Source organism: Apus apus, chromosome 9 (genome assembly GCF_020740795.1).
Source record: "Apus apus isolate bApuApu2 chromosome 9, bApuApu2.pri.cur, whole genome shotgun sequence".
NCBI classification, from domain to species: Eukaryota; Metazoa; Chordata; class Aves; order Apodiformes; family Apodidae; genus Apus; species Apus apus.
The window spans coordinates 4,729,123-4,749,442 of record NC_067290.1 but is presented as its reverse complement, the minus strand read 5'-3'; the positions used below and the strand labels follow the sequence as shown (position 1 = coordinate 4,749,442).

At 45.7% G+C, this 20,320-nt stretch overlaps 2 protein-coding genes across 2 annotated transcripts in view; one reads left to right on the top strand and one right to left on the bottom strand.

Moving 5' to 3' along the window:
- Positions 1-2,251: 2,251 nt before the first annotated feature.
- Positions 2,252-20,320, bottom strand: part of ADAMTS9 (ADAM metallopeptidase with thrombospondin type 1 motif 9) — an 88,672-nt gene continuing 70,603 nt past the window's right edge. The window contains 9 exon segments of the mRNA XM_051627795.1: positions 2,252-9,394; positions 9,704-9,798; positions 11,869-11,973; positions 13,943-14,034; positions 15,545-15,678; positions 15,773-15,867; positions 16,025-16,119; positions 16,365-16,497; positions 18,668-18,862. Of these exon segments, the coding sequence (XP_051483755.1) occupies positions 9,709-9,798; positions 11,869-11,973; positions 13,943-14,034; positions 15,545-15,678; positions 15,773-15,867; positions 16,025-16,119; positions 16,365-16,497; positions 18,668-18,862 (939 nt within the window). The 3' untranslated portion in view covers positions 2,252-9,394; positions 9,704-9,708.
- On the top strand, positions 7,588-8,257 carry LOC127388389 (ATP synthase subunit epsilon, mitochondrial-like). The gene is made up of 2 exons (XM_051627854.1): positions 7,588-7,624; positions 8,094-8,257. The coding sequence occupies exons 1-2, from the start codon at positions 7,588-7,590 to the stop codon at positions 8,255-8,257; spliced, it is 201 nt and encodes a 66-aa protein (XP_051483814.1).

Here is a 20,320-nt window from a genome sequence, read left to right as displayed (position 1 = left end):
GGCACAAGTCATTTAATGGAACAGTTTACAGGTTTGTTTTCGTTTGGGGGATTTTGGGGTGGTGTTTTTTTTTTTTTTTTGGTTGATGTTGATTTTGTTTGTGTTTTTTAAATTTTGTTGGGTTTTTTTTTTGTTGTTGTTTTCTTTTAATTGGAACAAACACACCAAAAGAACCTCAGGAAGCAAAGTATAAAAAGCATATGGGTAAGGTCAAAATACTCATTTTGATTTTTCAAAACCTGTGCCTTACATTTGGTAACATAAATGAAATAAATAAATGAAAAATGAAGCCAACTTTGATGTGGAAACTCAGACTCTTGCATGAAGGCCAAAAAGAACTTAGAATTCTTCATCTTGCTATTGCAAAGAGAGGTCAGAAACTTGTCAACTAAATCTGCTTGTGGAAAGCTACAGTTCCAATTGCCTGGATTACTCCAGCACAGGGAAAAATACTTGGAAAACTCTGGAGTGAGACCAACAGGCACTGCTTTTGGCCACTAGCTTCTTCCTCTGGCACAATGCAGAGCTGGCCCCAGGAATTTGTACTGCAAAGGGGCTCATCCCCTCCCTCTAAATTACCAAGAGTTACTAAGGTTAGTGACTTCTGGATGAACTCAAGTATATTTCTTGACTTGAAGACTTCTCAATTGGAAGAGTTCAAGTGATGGGAGAACTTACTGCGTGGGCTGAGCTGCTTCAATTGCTAATGGCTCCTGGGGTTGGTGGGATTCCTGTGCCTGGTAGACAGGAGAACTGTCTCACCCCAGTGCTGTTTCCCCAGCAGAAATGCTTTCTCTAAGTCAGCCCACAGTCATCTGTTTGGGAAGAGGAGTCATGTCAGGAAGAGCCAACAGACCAGATCTGGAAATGCCTCAGTGGAAAATTGTCTTTCAAGCCCAGACTGCCCCTCCTTGGTCTTTTCTGTGTCTCCCCAATTCTCAATATGATTTTCAAAGCATGGCTATGCAGGAGAAGGTGTTTTTCTAGCAAATGTCCTGATTTAAGATTAGTTCCTTGAGATGTGTGTTTCCAACAGCCTTCAGTAAAATGCATCTTACTTTTCTAGAGAGGAAAAAATGTCTATTTTGGGCATAGAAGGGAACATTGAAGAGATGAAGCAATCACCTCTGTCTCTGGAGCAATTAGTCCATATCAGCCACACACTGAGGCTGAAGAAGAGTGCTGTAATTTTCATAGTATATCTGGACATGAGGATGAAAAGTGTTAAAATGACTCATTATACAGGCTGGAAGGTTAAATATGATTCAGGGGCTGTGCACAGACCCCCTGCTGGCTTAATTCCACACCAGCCCACATTTAAAGCCTTTGCAATCGTGTATTAAAGATAAATGATGGAAAATGGAAGACACCTTTAAGATACCAGTCATTTAAACTAGTAGTCAAGTTTTTGAAATACAGCATATTCTATTTTCTGCATCTGATGCTGTTTTAGACAGCTTGTGGAAGATGTCCTCACTCCTTTTGGGTTAAAACACAGAAGCTGAAAAAGGCTGGACCTGCCAGGACTAAGATCTGCTGCATTTTCTGAGGCAAAGCAAGAACAACATACAAGGGAGGGCAGAAAAACGTAACTTCTTCACTCTTACCTGCAGCTTCTGGGGCAGAGGTGATATAAGACTCTGGATGCAATTTGTCCCTTGGTTGTCCTCCTGGAAGCTGGTCCTCACATTGTTTTTTTTTTCCTTTTAACTCAGATTTCTTCTACCTTGATTTTCTTGTACATTTGATACTATTTTTTTTAACTTAGAGAAGCTGATTTTTAAATTTCTTTTTTTTTTTTTCTTCCCAGATCTCTTTAAATAGCTCTGTTAGTGGTGTGAAACAAACCCAGTGTCCCAGCTTATCCTTCAAAAATTTTTGCAGAAAGAACTGTTTGGATCCTTTGGCATCCCATGGCAAGGAATGTCCCTGCTGGGTGGATGGCAGCAGCAGCTGGTCATCAGGGACCTCCAAGTAGCACCCAGGGCACCTCTGAGGTGTGCTCGTGCACATTCTGTACCTGGGGCTGTTCCTCCCCTGGAGAGAAATTGGGAAGCATCAGTCTATCCAACTGGCAGGGTACAAGTGGATGGCCATGGCCATTCTCCAGGATGGTCCTTGGACCACAGACTCCAATGTGGGCTTGGGGCAGGGCTCCATGTAACCAACATTATTGCCTTCCCTCATTCCTTTTGCATGGGACACTCAAACATGGAACCCAAAGCTTGGAAAGAAACACCAGCACAGAAAGGAGTGTTTAGCATTCAATGTATTATTCCCTTGGGTACAAAGTATTTTGCCTCTATAATAGCACACAGGTATTGAAATATGATGGCAAATGCAGAAAGATCATACAGACATGTCTTATGAGTCTTTTCATTTCCTCTGGAGTATAAGCAGAAAGAAACACTGTACAGGAAAGTGCTTGCAAAAAACCCCTCAGTTTGTAGAAAAATAATGGCATTGATATATAAAACCCCGAGTTACAGCCTGAAAAAGAAATGTCCAATGTCTCTGGTCATCAAAGTCTGCTCCTATTTAATGAAGCCCATTAATGAACTACAGGATCAGTGCTCTATCTTTTTTTTCCCCATATAGTTTATTATATATTTTGTTTGTTTGTTTTTCTTGCTTTGTTAATAGCTACTACGAAACTATATGATAGAAATGAATGTGTACAGGTCAAAATATTTTTTTATAAATAGCCATTCACTTCATTAGAGAAAGTATAAGAAGCCTGTACTTTCTAAGCACCACTGTTTCTTTCTAAAGTTCATAGTGCAATTTTCCCTTTTTCCCTACAGAAGTTATACATAAGCAATTATCATTACAAAAAATAATCACTATTCCATTACTACTCCTTTCCCCTTTTCCTCTTTCTCCTTACCTTTTCCCTTTCCCTTTTTCCCTTTCCCTTTTTCTTTCACTGTCAAAATGGTATTTTTGGCATTTTTCTCAGAAAGGTAGAATTTATTATTGTCATGCACAGACATACAATGTAGGTGTAACATCAGTCTTTCTAAGATTTGATCTACTTATGCACTATTAAGCCAAAAACCCAAGTGATGACTAAAAGTCTCATTCTTTCCTCTAAGTCTGACTATTAATGAGAGCAGCAGAGGAACACACACAGAACCAGTGGAGAGCACCAGTTCTTTAGCTGCTGTGCTGTAAGAGCCCTGCTTGCCTGTGAGGTGCTCCCAGCTGGTGGGAATTCATCCTTCCCTACTGCCAGGCTGACAGGTTTTGCTCTGAAGGCTGAACACAGCCTGGGTCTGAATCCAGGGATCAAATATTTTATCACTATTGATCCAACTGTTTCATGACAGGCTGGTTACACATCCTTTGGGGAGCTCTGCAAAAGACTCACACAAGATCCTGAGGCTGGGTTTGTTCACTAGTTGCATCCAAAATTGCAAGCCTTATCCAAAGTAACAGAAAAGCCTCTTGGGTTTTCCAAACTGCTGGCAATTTTGAGCTGCAAAGTTTCCTTTCCCTGTACTTTGTGATAGGAAGGTGCTGCCCTGTCACCTTGTCTGTTGGAGCAGCCAGAATCACAAAGTAAAATGGTGGCAAGAGAGATAAGGGACATAGTCACAGACTGCAAAAATAATCTGGTCACATCACCCCCATTCAACGTGCTATGAAGCTCTGCAAAAACCTGGCATGGCAGAAGCAGAGCACTATGTACAGGCAGGGGCCACCGCGCAGTCGTGGTGGGCGCCGATGAGAGCTGGATCCTCTATTTAAAATAATGATAATAATAATAATAATAATAATAAAAGCCAACGCTAGATGTCTGGTTGTACATGGGATGGCAGAGAGGCAAGGAGCACAGATGCCTTACCAGGAAGATCTGAAGCAACACAGGAGTAGGCGTCAAGCAGCCTGTTTTTGAAGGGAGGGGAAGAGTTATCTGTAAGTACAGAGTGATCTTGTTGAAAGGAGGCAGAGCCAGCACTGAAGCCTCCCTTTGCAGATGGTCTGTGAATGAGTAGGAAGCCAGGAAAATGCTGCAGGTGCCTGCAATGGAGTCCCCAGGCCAAGAGGAACGGGTGGCTTGGCGGGGGGGCCCTGACCCCCATCCCCTGCTGCAGACCCTGTAGTCCTCACCGGCCCCATGGGGAGATAACACGGCAGGGATGGTTTCGGCTTCACCTCAGGATTTTGTGGCAATGTCCATAAGAAACTGCACCACTTCTCAGTGCTGAGCCCAGGGAAACATATGGCCTGATCAGCCTGTCTGGGATGAGTTAATACCCCGCTTCCAGATGGAGCCAGGAAGCACAGTGGCACATGCAATTAGGAGACAAATATGTGATTTTTTTCTAAAAGCGAGTTCACTTCAGAGCCCTTTGAGACAGGAGCTCGAGCTGAAGAGCCATCTGCAGGAATTTTCCTAAACCTGGGCTAGATCCTATTTTCTTTGAGTCACCTGACAATTTTTGCTTTCTTCCCTTTTTTCACTGATAAAGGCACTGGATTAACTAAAACTACAGAGCATTAATAAATATGTTAGCACCAAACCAGTGCTTTTTAGCACTGGCCACAGAGGTCATGTGAAATTCAAAACATACCTGTGAAGGACCAGACCTTTCCTCACATGAACATCACACGCCCTTTAGGTCAGCAGTCATAACTGACTTAAAGATGGCTACTCCACCAGGTACTTGAAAGACTCTCCTGTCTGCCTGCCTCCTCTGCCATGAAACAACAACTTGGACTCCATGAGGGAGGTAACCAGCTGCCTGACAGGAGCAGTGGCGGGAAAACCGCAAGTGTTGGGAACAGCGAGTCTGCCCAGGGATGGCACAGCAGGATGGGAGGAAAGTCCCTGCCTGATTGGCAGGGAAGACCCAGGAACAAGAGTCTGGCCAACCAGGGATGAAGGAGCAAGTCCCCAGAAGCCATAAAGAGACTGCCTGCTTGCTGCTTGCTGCCGCTCTTTGGACAGACACTGAAGCTGTTGCTGCTCAGCTTTTGGGGTTTCCCTGCTTCCCTGCTTGTCTGAGGAACCTGCGCTGAGACTTCTTCCCACCACCTGTGGGTTCTAAGACCGGGCTGCAGGGGAAGTCACCCTCACCTAATATATAAATACCTAGACCATCTCAGGAATAAAGTAAGGGAGTGCATTTTGGGATCGTTCCCTCCCTAAGGTGTTCCTGCCTGACTCACTTCCGCACAAACTGCGACCCTATACAGGACAGGCATTGGGCATATCCCTCCTTCCTCTTCCCCTCTTAGATAATAATAATTAATCTGGGTGTGTAAATAATAAGTTGTATTCACATATAAGCATTAGGACATATATAGGTGTTCGGTATTTGGTGTTTTAAAGGCATTTTAAAGACCCTATCTCTTTTGATTACCCTCTTTGAGCCTCCTGCCCCAAATTGTTTTGTTTTTCACCTCAATAAACCCTGTGTTCATAAATTCTAATCGGGTGTTGGCTGCTTTTATTAGAAGCATTAGTGAGCATTAGACAAGTGTCTCACCCTAAAAGTCAGTGCTGAAGTTCACTGCTCCTCTGTGAGAGGCGAGCGCTGCGTGCGGACCTCTCGGCAGATCCCGAGAAGTTAAAATCACTCCAAAAAGGAAAGAAAATAGGTTGCTGATCGTGACATATTAATTTGGTGTCAGAAGTGGGATCTGGGGAGTATCTTGTCGTGCTCACTGTGTTTCTAATTGAAGAACAAAACCAAGTAACAATGGCAGCGAAATTCAGCGGTGATGCCGTCGATGGTGCTGTTTGCACCATAGAAAAGGAGGCTCAAAACTGGTTAACTGTGTCTCTACAACAAGAACTTGAGCAGTGCTCTCTTGTGCTCCCTTTTCAGAAACGCCTGAGCGCACATGGTTACCTTCCCTCAGCCCATTTATTTTCTATTGTATTAAATAATTAAAAGGAAGGGAAATCAGCTGAATTAGTAGAGGATTTGCATTACCTGGAGGGGGGAATCAAACTTCCAAAGTCTACCAAAAAGGAAATTAAAAAGCAGGGTATAGATTACCTTAATGCATGAGCATTCTTTACCCTTCCTGTAGTAATTTGGAATGAAAATGAGGAACCTCGCAACAAACTGGCCACTCTAAAATCTGATAATTCATCTGAATTTGGTGATTTCATTCAACATCAGGAAGGCTCAGACCCTAGTGAGGCTGACTTTGAAAACTTCTCTGATGTTGAGAGGTGTGTCCCTCATAGAAAATGCTGTCCTTCAAGCGAGGAGCTAAGCTCTGACTATACAACAGAGGAGGAAGAACTGAGATCTTCCTCAAAAAAGACTATAAGAAGGTGCACTTTGCAGTGAAAACTGGCAAATACAGGTCTGCCCTTAAGGACAAACCTAAAAAACGACAAGTGCCACCTCTGTCTCCTCTCACCAGGGCAGCAACTCCTCCCACAACTCCTCTAACACCTCCAACACCTCCCCAGGAGGTGGTGTTCTCCATATTTCAAGCCACATCCACTTCCAAGGCTACACTCACTACATGGGAGGGGCAAGAACCAGCCAGTGTACTGACACAAAAAACACCACACCCCTCTGCTCTTGTGCATAGTAGGGCAGAGGAAGGATTGGAAACACGTGAAATGACAAGACTGATCAATAAAAGAATGGACAAATTAGAAAATAAATTTAATCACCTGGCTACTAAATTAGAAAGTGCTTCCTCTTCCTCCTCTTCCTGCTATAATACTGATAGTTCAGAAGAGGAAGGGGAAAGGCACAAAATAAAGCATAAATGTCTTCACCCAGTCATGTGCACTGATATTTCATACCACGGCGAGGGTGAAGTCAGACAGAAAAATGTAGTATATAAGGAAACAATGTACACCCCAATGGAAATAGCACAATTAAAAAGGCAATATAGCCGCCTCCTTTCTGAAACAGATACGAAGTTAAGTCATTCTAGTATCTGCTTCAGGGGCAGACAACATCATGCTAACTGAGGAAGAAGCCTCAGGATACTGGGGATCAGGAATACTGTTAACAGGAGATCCCAGATATCCATGGACAATCACACAGAGGGCTGCCTACAATGTGGGCTTTATAGACCCCCCTTCACAGGGTCAACCTGCTGTATTGAAAGGTGACTCGTCCAGTCTGTTGGACAATATTCACAAAGTGGCTACTATTCAATTAGTATATAATAATGAGGTGGCCCCTCATGAAGAAAGTCCTCTTAATATCAGAATAAATCCAGAATATTCTGATTCCTGGGCTACCTGAGTCATTGAAAGGTGTAGCCGTTGACATTAAAGAAAAAATTCAAACCTCATCTAGAACAAAGGGGCAGATCTAGCCTGGGAACTTACCAATTACTCCAGAACACATGATATGCCCGAGGTGGAACTGACCCAGAAATCTGCTGGCACCAGACAGGTGATTCAGTCTCCAGTAACCACCAGAAAGCCCTCATATGCTGCCACAGCCACCAAGCCACCTCGAAGCCCCGCAACGGCGAAGGGAGTCACAGGGTGAGGGGCAAATTGTTAGTAAGAATGAAAATGGTAAAAGGCAGCAAACCAACAGCACACGTAAGGGTCAACCTTCTGAACATAAAAATACTTTGTCTCAGGATGATATGGGGCCTTATGATCAGCTAAAGGAGGAGGCTAAGTGTAAGGGCATTCTGCCTGGGCTTTTAGCCCAAAATTACTCCTACAATCACCTTAAAATGCTAATTGAGGAGTGGCCTGCAAAGCCCAATCCGGGGGAGAAATCCCATAATAAGAATCAGGGAAACTAAATAGCCCTCCCTCTGCCAACAAAGAGGTCAAAAGGATGGCAGAGGGAGGGGAACGGGGATAATCCAAGAACAGTCAATTTGACTGACCCCCTGAGTGGACCCCGGGAGGCCACCCCACAAGATGAACAAGATTGGCTAGCAAACCAATCAGGCCCTGAAACGTCAAGTCCTCCAAAAGATTGGCAAAATGTGTTAAAGATCTGTCCAAAACAAAAATAGGGACTTGGAACTTACTTGTGCTGTTGGACCAAACCGTCGTCCTGTTACACATTTGTGGTCGACACAAGGAGCACAAACCTCCACGCTAAGAGCAGAGCCGTCTGTTCTCCCGTGTCTCGCAGCCGCAGCCGTGGTGGCCGACGGGCGACAGGCCGGGCTTAGTTACATCTGGTATTCCCAGATCTGTGCGCAGGGTGTTAGAGCAGCAATGAAGCCTCAGTACAAGGCAGAGGCAAAGAGGGCAGCAATGGCCACTGTGAAGACTGTGAAACCCAAAAAGGAATAAAATGAGCTTGCCTGCAGGGGCTCCTGCTCACCTGCGGTTCCTGCTTCCCTGCAGTTCCTGCTCACCTGCAGAACCTGCGCTGAGACTTCTTCCCACCACTTGTGGGTTCTAAGACTGGGTTGCAGGGGAAGTCACCCTCATCTAATATATAAATACCTAGACCATCTCAGGAATAAAGTAAGGGATTGCATTTTGGGATCGTTCCCTCCCTAAGGTGTTTGTTCCTGCCGGACTTAGCCCCACACAAACTGCGACCCTATACAGGACAGGTGTCAGGTATATCCCTCCTTCCTCTTCCCCTCTTAGATAATAATAGTTAATCTGGGTGTGTAAATAATAAGTTGTATTCATATATAAGCATTAGGACATATATAGGTGTTTGGTATTTAGTGTTTTAAATTAAAGACCCTATCTCTTTTGATTACCCTCTTTGAGCCTCCTGCCCCAAATTGTTTTGTTTTTCACCTCAATAAACCCCGTGTTCATGAATTCTAATTGGGGGTTGGCTGCTTTTATTAGAAGCATTAGTGAGCATTAGACAAGTGTCTCACCCTAAAAGTCAGTGCTGAAGTTCACTGCTCCTCTGTGAGAGGCGAGTGCTGCGTGCGGACCTCTCGGCAGATCCCGAGAAGTTAAAATCACTCCAAAAAGGAAAGAAAATAGGTCGCAGATCGCGACAATACCTAAAATAAAATGTAAGCACATCTTGTCTATTTGCCTTACATAAAGACAGATTGAAATGCCAAAAATACCCCTATGCAGATTGTGTAGCACCGTAGAGGGCCAAAGCAGCCCGTAAGTGAAGGAAAATTACTGATTCAAAGTAAACAACTGAATACAGTGACAATAAAGTATCACTTGTCATAATGCTACATATAATGTAGAGTACGCAAAATGCAGTAGTTTGACTGCAGGATTTAACAATAAAAAATAAAAATAATAGTAAAAGCAGCCTTAATATAATGATTTTACGTACAAAAATATTAAATCAAAATAAATAAATCCAAACATAAATATTATACTGTACATTAAGAATATGCTATCTATATACACACAAACAGGTACAAAAGTGGAAGGCAGAGGTATTGCATCACTATCCTTCATCCGACTCGTCTCCGCTGGCTGCTCTCAGAGAACCTGGAAAAGACAGACAAGGTGCACATCAGAGTCAGCTCTGAAACCTGTAGCTGGAGAGATCGGCACAAGAGCAGAGCCAAAGTGGGTGCCAGTGAGGTGGGAAGTGTATTCCCAGCTGACGCTGATATCCATGAGGGCTATGGGGGGGAGCGGGGACTGGGAGCACAGGACCCCATTGCTCCATGGGGTGCGTGGCCAGCACCACGTGCTCTCAATGCACTAAAGCTTTTGCAAGCTTGGCCTGTTCTGCGCCTTCAGGAGGTTTTTTTGGGAAGATTTCCCTTGGTGCAGAGGCAGCTGGGAACTCACCATTGCTATAACACCTGAACATCGAGGCCTGTTCCAGATGATGGAGTGCACTTCCCACAGTAACCGCCACATTTTCCTACTGCTTTGGTACCATCCTGCAGGCAAAATCAGAAATAACATCTCACGTGAGGGCTCAGGAACTCCACACCACAAAAAGGGCCATATCTGGGTTATTTTAGCCAAGACAACAATAGAAAACATCTTGGAAGGAAAACAAGTTATGCCTAAGTCAATCTACAAAATCACTGACATATTAAAATGTATGCAAATGTAATTCCCTTTAGTGCTACCTCCTTTAGTGCTACCTACCTTTAGTGCTTCAGGTGGTGAACACAAACAAGAAAGGGTAGTTTTGATTTATTACACTGAAAGATGTCCAAGAAGAAGGCCATTTGATGAGATATCTCAAGGGTATCTGCTTTGTCTGTTCTGCCCCACAGTGAATAACTGTGATGAATGGAAAACCTGGCTCAAGGAAGAGCAAACCCTCTTCTAGACAATGGCAGCCCCTCAATGGTGCCTGAGCACGTGAAAGGCAGAGGAAGCACAGGCAGCACCAGGAAACATCCATTTGGAAGGGAAAGGCCTGGAGTGATTGCAGAGTCAGAACAAGAGGGATGGCGGGAGGCTGTCCCCTCTCAGCTCTGCATTGCCACAGCCAGAAGAGATAAAAAACCAGAGTGGTCCTGGTGTTGGCCTGGTCTCCAGGAGAGCCCAGCACATGTGGTGCAACTCTGGTCTTGAGTTGGGAGATTAATACCTCCATCTGTCCTTCCTTATCTACTTCTGCAGAGACTTTCTCCTCTTGGTCATTACAGTGGACAGACAGTCCTTGAGAGGAATTCAGCCCTCAATTACCAGAAAATTGGACGTAAGTGCAGGACAAGCTTGCACAAAGCATTTATTTTTAAACGAGCTCCATCCTGCCCTTGACACTATTGATCTGCAATTGCAGCAGACTGCTATCATCTCTTCTCACTACACCTTTCTTTCTTCTGCTCCTGTGGGCAATTACACTCCTGAAACAGCATTTGACAGATGCCACTGGGTGATGGAGGTAAGAGTTGCCTCTTAGACACCCTGTCTGTTAAAGTTTGCTTTAATTCTGCCAGCTGTGAAGGTGGCTGCTCTCCACAACCCCAAGGTCAGTTGTGCAGGCTTCTCCTTTCTGAAAGGGAGAATAGCAAAGCACCTTCCAGAACTAAGTCATGGAGTCTGTGCTGGTCCTCTTCTGCCTGTACTGGAGGATGCTCTGCTCCAGCACGGTTGCACCAGTAGCATTTAATTCCCCTTTAAAAGCCCCAGCACTGATAAGGCTCATGGGCTCAAGGGGCTCCCCAGAGCCAGGGAAATTGAAAACCATAACAGGAGAGGATATTTAGCAAATTGCTTTTTGTTAAATAATTATGGTGACCTCCTTCGGAGAACTTAACAGGGGCAATCAAGATGACTCATATGAAGTAGCAGCCAAAAGAGCAATCTTGGGTTTCTCCAATTTCAGAACATGACACAGAAGCAATTGTGTGAAGGCACAGAGTGATGGAGGTGTTAACAGGCTGGAAAATTAAGCCATACAAGTTCAAATTTGGCTCTGAAGTGATTTTTGAAGGCCTGCCTGGCTCATCTGGAGGCCTCTGGTTAGCAGAGCTGTGAACAGCTCCAGGGGATGGTCCTTGGGGTGCACCCCAGCCCACTCCAGCTTCAGTGACTCGGGTCTCTCTCGCGGAGATAAACTCAGCCCAGCAGAAAGCTCCACATCTTCTACCAGGCACGTTTTGGGAACAAGCCCTGCTCAGGGCAGTCTCCTGGCACCCTCTCCAGCAGGTCAAGCCCTGCTCTGTATCCTCACCCTGAGCACCCCGGTCCTGCCTGCTGCGTGATGGATGCTCTGTGCCAGACACCTCAGACAACCAACTAAGGATGTGTCTGCCCCACAGCATGCAGGAAAAGCACTGGTTAAGCTTCATGGTTAAGCAGGCTCACCAATCAATTGTAATAACTCAAACCAAGTTAAACCCCTTAAGGCCCCCCCCACTCACAGACAATCACGGGCAACATTCTAGATTTTTGTCATTCTCCACACGGAAGGTGTTGCCACAAAAGACAACAGGGCAATTAAAAACTGCTCACGAGTGGGTAGAACTGTAAGGAAAATGACAACTTACTGGGGATTTCTGAATTTCTGACACTGCGTAATTCCCTTGGGAGAGCCACTTTGCTGTTCCCATTAAGGACAGGCCTGTCCCATAAAGGTCTATGCTGAAGCGACCCTATAAAAGAAGCAGATGAGCTTGGTTATCCCAAAATGTCACACTTTGGTCTCCCACCACTTGCCACAGTGTCATTTTTCTACCAGGACCTTGCTGGCAACCTTTTCAGTTCTTCCCGTGGCTCTGACAGTGATGAGCACATCTTGCACAAACCGCAGCCTGTCTCAGGTTAGGGGTTTCCTTCCCGTTGCTGGCTGCAGGGAAGGAGGGGCTTTGGTTTTTCGCCGCCTTTTTCTCGGTTTTGCACTGCTTTTTCGCAGTTTGCCGGCTGAGGGCATTCTTCGCTTTTCCATGGCAAACTGCAGAGCCTGGTGTGCTCCAGCACTTGATGGGAAAGGTACCCCAGGGACGTGCTGCAGTCGCTCTCACTGCTCCCTCCTCAACTGGAGAGGGCACACTTGTCCTCATTTTCCTTATTTTCCACTGGGCTCTTTTTTTTTTTTCTTTTCCCCTTTTTTTTTTTTTTTTTTTCACCCCAATACCAGTAAAATCAAAGCTCTTTCAATGGTTTCTTGCTTAAAAAATGTCCTTCACTTCATTCCACCCTGTCTCAAAATGCACAAAACGGGTGGAAAATTAAGGGCTGTATTTGCACCCAGATGCCCCTAGCCTTCCCCTTGCCCCCACTGCAGACCCCCAGCCCTGCCTGTTTCTGCACCCAAGGAGGGATCCTGTGGCCACAACTCACAGCCCAGCACGGCCCTGCAGGACCAGATGGCTGTTAGCCTCGCTCCCTGCCTTGGGAATGTTGATGGGCCAGGTGGATGGATATTAACATTCATGAGCCATCCCGAGGCTACAAGTCAATCTCTCAGCCGCTGAGCTGTAAGGAAAAGTGTCAGCTCTGAAAGCAGGGAGGGAAGGAGATGGAGAGCTTTGCCCTCTGCTGTCTGTTGCTGAGACTCCCTACTTAATGCCCTTTGCAAATATAATCCATCCAGTATCTTGGACTATCCAAACATACCACTAGTTATCCCCCAGCTCCACAGAAACAAGGTGTGCTGGGGACACAGAGCAGGACACCTGTAGCACAGTGTTAATTTGTCTCCTAAAGACTTTCAAGAAAGCATATTTCTTCCAAGCGATGGGGTAATGTCCTACATCACCCCCTGAAGCTCCTAAGGATGCAGCTTAGCCTGTGCCCAGCTCTGTGATTTCATGACTTGGTACCTTGTGGTTCTGGGCCAGGCTGGATTTGCCCTGATGTGCAGGCACTGCCTTCGTTCTGTCAGCGTTTTCCCAGCCCCAGAGTGGAGTTAGTGGTGGTCCCACTGGGCTGCTCTGAAAATGAGCAGCAGGACATGGGGATGGTGGGGCAGCAGCTGACAGGTACCATCGTGGACTCTGATGAATGGGCTCCATTGGTGCAGTAGCAGAAGCTCGACCTGTTCCTGCCCTGCAAAGGTCTTCCTCTCTTCTTGATGAGCATCTCCCTCCTGAGCTGGCTTAGCAGGAGTCCTGCTGTCTGCTGCCTTCTACATCCAGAGGGGTTATCTCACTCACATTCCCACACCTCTACAAGCAGTGGTTTCAGCAGATATGGGACTGTGGAGCACAGAGGCAGGGTCCCAGGGCACCCTGATGGCCTGATTCACTGCTGCTCTCCCTGCCCAGCATGTCCACCAAGCTCTGCTGTGGACTGATACTCCTACCTCCAACTACACATGCAAAGCCCAGCCCTTCTCCCACAGCTTACCTCTCCTTACCTTTCTTCTTTACTGTCTGAAAACTTAGGGAATATCCTTTAGTTAGGGAGTGTCCTTTAGACAGTCCTTATGCTGGTCTGATAAAAACCTGACATTTTTCCATATGGAAAATGAAAAGTGCTTGAACAAATGGAGAAGTTTCTGCCCGCTGAGATGAGAATATGACACTGACTGGGTTTGGGCTGATGCGATCAGCAGTAATTAATAGAGGGCCTGAACATACCAAATGGCACAGATTCCTATGAAATGCTGTTGTCAAATACCTGTGGGCACTTGGCTGCACTGTAGCAGTCCCCAGCAGTGGCATAAGGAACAGGTCGTCCATCATGTGTCCGTGCAAACTGTAAATCAGTCGCTGTGGAGAGCAGTTGGTGAGGAACAGGGAAAGAAAGATGCAGGGAGACAGACAAAATAAATGTAAACATGCTCTTCGCTAATGTTTAAATTGACTAAAGCTGTTTTCATACATTAATCTTGAGAGTCAAGGCCTCATCTGCTTTTTATATTTATTTTTAATATTAAATCCCCCCAATTCATCCCACATGTGACTCCCATATGTGAGAGCTGAATTTAACAGGAGGCTCACACGCTCAGTGCTCACAGCTCAGTTTAAGCACTTTGGTGATTTAGGGCCCGGGTATAAATAATAACAAAACTCAAACCCATGACTTGGGTTTTATTTCTCTATCAGAAAATCCCCCACTTTCAAGAAAGCCATGGAACCTCTTAAATCTCCCTTTTAAACAAAGGCAAACAACCATCTCTGTGCTCTCCTGGCTGCCCCAGCCCAGGGGTCGGGATTTCAAAGGGAATTTGGAGTATTTTGCTTTGGAGGGATCTGAAGTAACCGAGAATCATTTAGATGGGGATGTGAGATAGCTCCTGCCTGACAGAGGTAGGTGCCCAGCTCCTTTTGAAATTCAAAGGGAGCTGGTATCAAATTCCCCGAGGGTGGTTCCTTTGAGAGCTTTGCCTAGGAGCTTTTACAGACTATTAGTAGCTTTTTACAGATTGATAGACTGGGAGGTCTAATGGCTTGAAAATTAAGTGATTAAAAAAACCTTATCAGATGAAGAGTCACTTTACAAGGAACAATTTTGATTTGCTTAAAAATCTCCACTATTTACTGAATGAACCCCCAACAGCATGTTGTATTTTTAAAACATTTGCTGGAAACTTGATAGCACCCTTGGAGTCAAGGGAACTGAAACCTTAACCCTATGGGATGCTCCAGGCTCTCTGGCTGCAGGATGGCTCCCAGCTCCCATGCTCCCAGCTCCCATGAATGACAAGAGAGGCAGAGTATCACTTACACTGCACAGCTACAGTCCCCTCCCCTGCAAATCCATGGCACCAGCTCCATCACTCTCAACACAAGTGATTTCCCCATGGTCTGGCTCTGCCAAGAACCTCCCAGAAGGAACAGCATCCCTGACCCCAGCCAAGTCCCTCGCACTGGGATGCCCTGACATGGCTGTGTGTACAATGGGGTCCAGCTCCTCCCTGGTTAAGCTTTCTGCCTGAGCTTAGTCTGAAAATAGGAGACCAAAAGAAATAAAATCCTTCAAAAATTACACTGGCCTGCCAGGAGCACAGAAATCCATCGCAGATGTACTGGTGACTGTCTTAATAGCATCCTATATTACAGAGAAATAGTATGAGCATCTCTGATGTACTCAACTTGTTGTCTCTAAGTGTAAAGCAACAAACAGCTGGCCAAGTTTCAAAGTGGCTTTTAACAGGAGAGCTCAGATATATCACTCACTAGACCACTACTGCTTCTTTGTAGTTACAGCTATATTTGTGTAAAATAAACATTAATTTAACTTTTTTTTTTTAATGGCAAGGCCCTGTTTTTTACTCACTTATTATTTGCATAGTGTTCAGGTCCAGCCTTACTTTGCTGAAGGTGGAAAACCCAGCTGCTGTGTAATCTTTCCTACACTGGCAGTCTTCTCGTCTGCTCCCGTTATATGGACACTCAGTTGGGTTATGCAATCTAAATCAAAAGAAAACCCTTCTACTCATGACCGGAAAAATATTGCCATGGAAAACAAAAATATTGCAAAGCTCAGGATTAAGGGATTTCTTACCTGTATCCATACACTTCTGAAAAATTCTCTGCATCCCCATTTACCAGGGTCACATACTCCTTTGGACTGTCAGTCTGCATCCCAGAGCAATACACCTGAGGACAGAAGCCAGGATTTTGTTAGGTATCATGTGCAAAGGATGGCTGAGAAAAATGAAGGTAGGAAATGCAAAAGTGGAAGTGAAGAGCACAGGCAGGGTCCTCTTGCACCTTTGAGAAATGCATTGACTATCAATCTGTGGCTGAAATGCACCTTTAATGTCTTTCCTTTGACTTGAAGGAAATATTCGCCATCTTCGATGATGCCTTTGAAACTTTTAACATCCTTGCAGCTCCTTGGTAATTCACCTGAAACAAACCAAAAATACTTGTAGTCACTGAGCAACCGTACATCAACATTTCTTTTGTAACACTGTGAAGCATCTAAAGCACCAAAACACCTTGTTTGTATTTAAGAGGTCTCCCTGAAGTGCTTTAATGCTTAGTTGGGTGGCTCCCAATGCTTGAAAATACCGTGCATCTCTAGGAGCTTGATGGCAACAGATACTGAAGCCACAAGAAAGGCAAAGGAAGGTGCAAATCTGCAGACTTACAGTCATGGGTGTTGTGACATGTCCTCCTCTCCTCTGGTTTCATATCTGCATGGCACAAGCTGCTGACCTGGTCATCATTTGTCAAACACTGCACTGAGCGGTGCATGACTCCAACTCCACAGGTGACAGAGCACTGCAGCGCAGGAGACAGACATTTTAGCTCAAGGCTTTCTAGGCCCCAGAAGAACAGAGACAGCCCACTTCCCTTGTGTCAAGAGAAGGCAGCAAAGGCCCTAATCCTGCAAAGTGTTCAAACACGGGCTTAATTTTAATCAAATCATCCCTTTTGTTATGAATCCCTTCATTATTATCATTGTCACTAATTATTTCGAGAAGACTACTGAACTTGCATAGCACTTAAACACTTCCCAGGACAAGGCAGTATTGGTTAAGGTGAACCACGTGTTCCTGTGAAATTGGTTTTCACACTAGATAAGTTCTACTAGAGAGAAATGTTCATCAGAAGGCCTGAATGGTAGATAGAAATCCTCTCCTGGTGGCTGGGAGACATTGCTCGGGTCACTGACAGGGGCCTCCAAACAAAAATGACGTGTTATTTTTTCTTACCCAAATTGCACCAAAAGCCCCATGACCTCCAAACCCTGTTTCTCTTCACCCTCTGAAAAAAATGCCTGTATCTGTGCACATACGGAGTCATCCTCAAATGGCTGAAATCAAGGGCAATCTTAAGGCTGAAATTGCAGAAGTTACTGGAGCTACCAAGCAGCACCTCGTGCGAACTGACTGCTGCTGAGTGTGGGTGCTGGGAGGTGGGAGCCTCTTGTTCCCCCTCCACATCTTGTTATTTCAGTGCATGAGAACAGAAAATGAGCTCTTTCTACAGGCACCAGGTTAGGCTGCCAAGAAAATGATGATGCTTATATATTTAAAATAAGTCTAAAGGAGAACACCATGAAGGAGATGGTCTTCACTCATGGCATTTGCCACTTGGCCTTTACTCTTTATCAGGTCCAAATCCGTAAAACTTAACTAAGGAGCTGAGCAGAACTCTCTGTGTCCATCAAAGGTGATGGTATTTTACATTAAATCCCTTTGAAAATCAGAGATGAGAAGGGTCGTGGCACTTGGTAGTCACACTCAGCAGCCCAAAGTGAGGAGAAAGGCCTTGCTCTCTGAAATGGATACTCTTTACGCTGAATTTGTAACAACGAGTTGGGCATTTTGCACTGAAATTCTGGGGGAAAATACCAATTATTTGAGGCTGAACTCTTTGCTGTAATTCCTCTGTCCTGACTCACAGCGAGGATGTGAGGCTTCCTATGGAGCAGAAGGAACTTAGGTTTCAAATGCTCTGTCATTTACTGTCACAACTTGCACTACATTTTGCTTGACTTGACCCTCGTTGCCTTGTAAAAGTTTGACAAATTCCTACAAATGCCTGAGCTGGTTTAATAAATCAAATTTATGGGAGAAACACCACATTTCAAAGAATGTCAGAAGCCCAAGAAGTGAAATGTTATCACCTTAACTAAAATTTGATCTTGTAGGTCAGGCCCCAGCAGAACCTTGACACAAATAACTAGCAGAAAGTGAAGTTCTTTCCCCTGCCCTGTCCCAGCATTTGTAAGAAGGTGGGGGAGGAGGGAAGAGAAAAATAAAGAAACATCCTTTTAAGGCTCAAATTACCAGTGTTTTGGCCTACTGGTGGTTCCCATGTCTTGCTCACACACATGGGCAAGTGAGAACAACCCCAGCTGCCAGCTATCCATCACTCCCTCTACTCTAGCACAAGGCTTTCAAACCTCTTGTTTCCTGGCAATGACCCTACTTCCTGACTAAGCATTAAGCCTCACCCTCAACACTACCACAGATTTTGGCTGACTGCACTTTCATGGAGATCATAACTCCATTCATAGCTGCTGGGACTTCCCGATACAGAACCACAGAATTGCCAGAGTTGGAAGGGACCTCTAGAGATCAACTAGTCCAACTCTCCCACTGAAGTAGGATAACCTACAGGACAGTATCCAGGCAGGTTTTGAGTATCTCCAGAGATGGAGACTCCACAACCTCCCTGGGGAGCCTATTCCAGTGCTCCGTCACCCTCACCATAAAGAAGTTTTTCCTCACATTTAAATGGAACTTCCTATGTTCCAACGACGGAGTCCAGCCTGGAGCAGGAGCTCTACATGCACCAGGACTGCTGCTGCACAAGGGGTATTAATTGCATTCATTTATGCAGCTCTACCCCCCTGCCAAACCTTAGGACAGCATCCCCTCTTTAAAAAAGAAAAAACATGCTTCATTTTGTCCAGCTAAAAGCAGAACTTCGCCCAACTTACGCTTCCCCAGTTGCCAACGCGCCAGGAGGCCGAGACGGGGCACTCCCCGAGGTAGCAGGGCTGGATGTTGGGTGGCTGTGTGCCAGGACAGTTGACTGTGTTCTGGTACCCGTACTCGTAGTGGTCCTTCCCGGTGTAGATCTCGCTGCAGGACACCAGGCGCTGCCGGTACCCCTTCCCACAGGTGACCGAGCACTGCGGGCAGAGGGAGCGCCCGTTAGCGCCGCGCGCTTTGGGAAGGCTGCCCGGAATGGGGAGGAAAAGCAGGCTTTGAACCAGCTTTGAGCACAGCAAGCTGCTCCCAGGGATCACTTGTCACTGTTTCAGCCACCTGTGGGTACTGTGAGCAGCTACAAGCGGCTCCCAACGCTGCCTTTCAGCATCCAGCTCTTCCCTGTGCTGCCCCTACAGCTGCTCCAGGACCCCCCACTCCAGGTTGAGTCCTGGACACAAATTATTTCTCCCCAAGGGCAAAGAAAGGAGCAGAAGATCCTTGGGAACTCAGAAATACCTCTACTGTTTGAGTTCTTATTATTATTTCATTTTTTCTTCCACCTTTTTTTCTTTTTTTTTTTTTTTTTTGCCATGAGATGGACAGAGAAACAAAACAGTCCAGATTGACCCTGAATTGCAGGTATTTGACTACTGGGAGAAAGGGAAAGTTTTCCTTGTAATTAGTGGACAAACAGTGCTTCTGCCCTCCTCACCAAAAGGCTGAGTGGGAGCTGGGGTGAGCTGAGCTCCTGCTCCACAAGCCTTAACCCACCTCTCCATCTTCATGGGCCTGAGAGCTCCTAAGGGCTCACAGGCAGTGGAAGTGGGTAGAAGGTGCCTGGGCAAGGGGCAGCCAGGGCTCCAGCCTCACAGGTCTCCTAATATGTCTCTTAGAAAACCACCCAGGAGACCAGGCTGCTTGGAGAAATTCTCATCTCTCCACATTTCTCCCTCCTGTGCTATCTTGGGTGGCTTGTTTCTCCTCCCCCTCAGTCCTGGCATGTTTTCCTTTTCCTCCTTTTTTGTTCTTTTTAATCAGTGCTGTGTCAGCAGCTGCCTTGTCATTTCCCTCTGCTGCTCCTCTAAGTGGAAAGTAATCCTTCACTCACTGTAGAAGGAAACAGGCTGAGATTAGCCCAGGTTCTCCTGCATGCAGGGCCTGCTGCAGAAAAACCCTCATCTGTTTTCCTTGCCGAGCCCTCTCCCAGCTGTGAGGGTGAACCTGCTGCCTTCCCTCATGCCAGGTCCTCACTCCTGTCAAAGACAGCACTGAGGAAGGACATGTCCCCCTGATCACATCCAGGCTCACCTTTCCCTAAGGATGCTCACTTGGACCCTCAGGCATCTCACAGGGCCCCAGAGCTCTGCAGGAGGGGATGGGGATAAAACCAAATCATTAAATGAAAGAAAACCCAGTGTCTGCTGGATGAGATGTGCTTTGGAAGAAAACTGCCTCTAGATATTAGCTAGGACTGTGAGCATACTGGCATTTACTCTTTAATATCCTGGTCTTCTCCCACAGCCCTGCTCCTTTCTCTCCAGCAGGGAAACTGCACACAGAAACAAATGAAAACACTACTAATTAAACCATGCAGCATTGCCCTGCCACTGCTGATTTGGGCTGCAATATCTCAGTGAGGCCGGCGGCGAGAGGAGAAG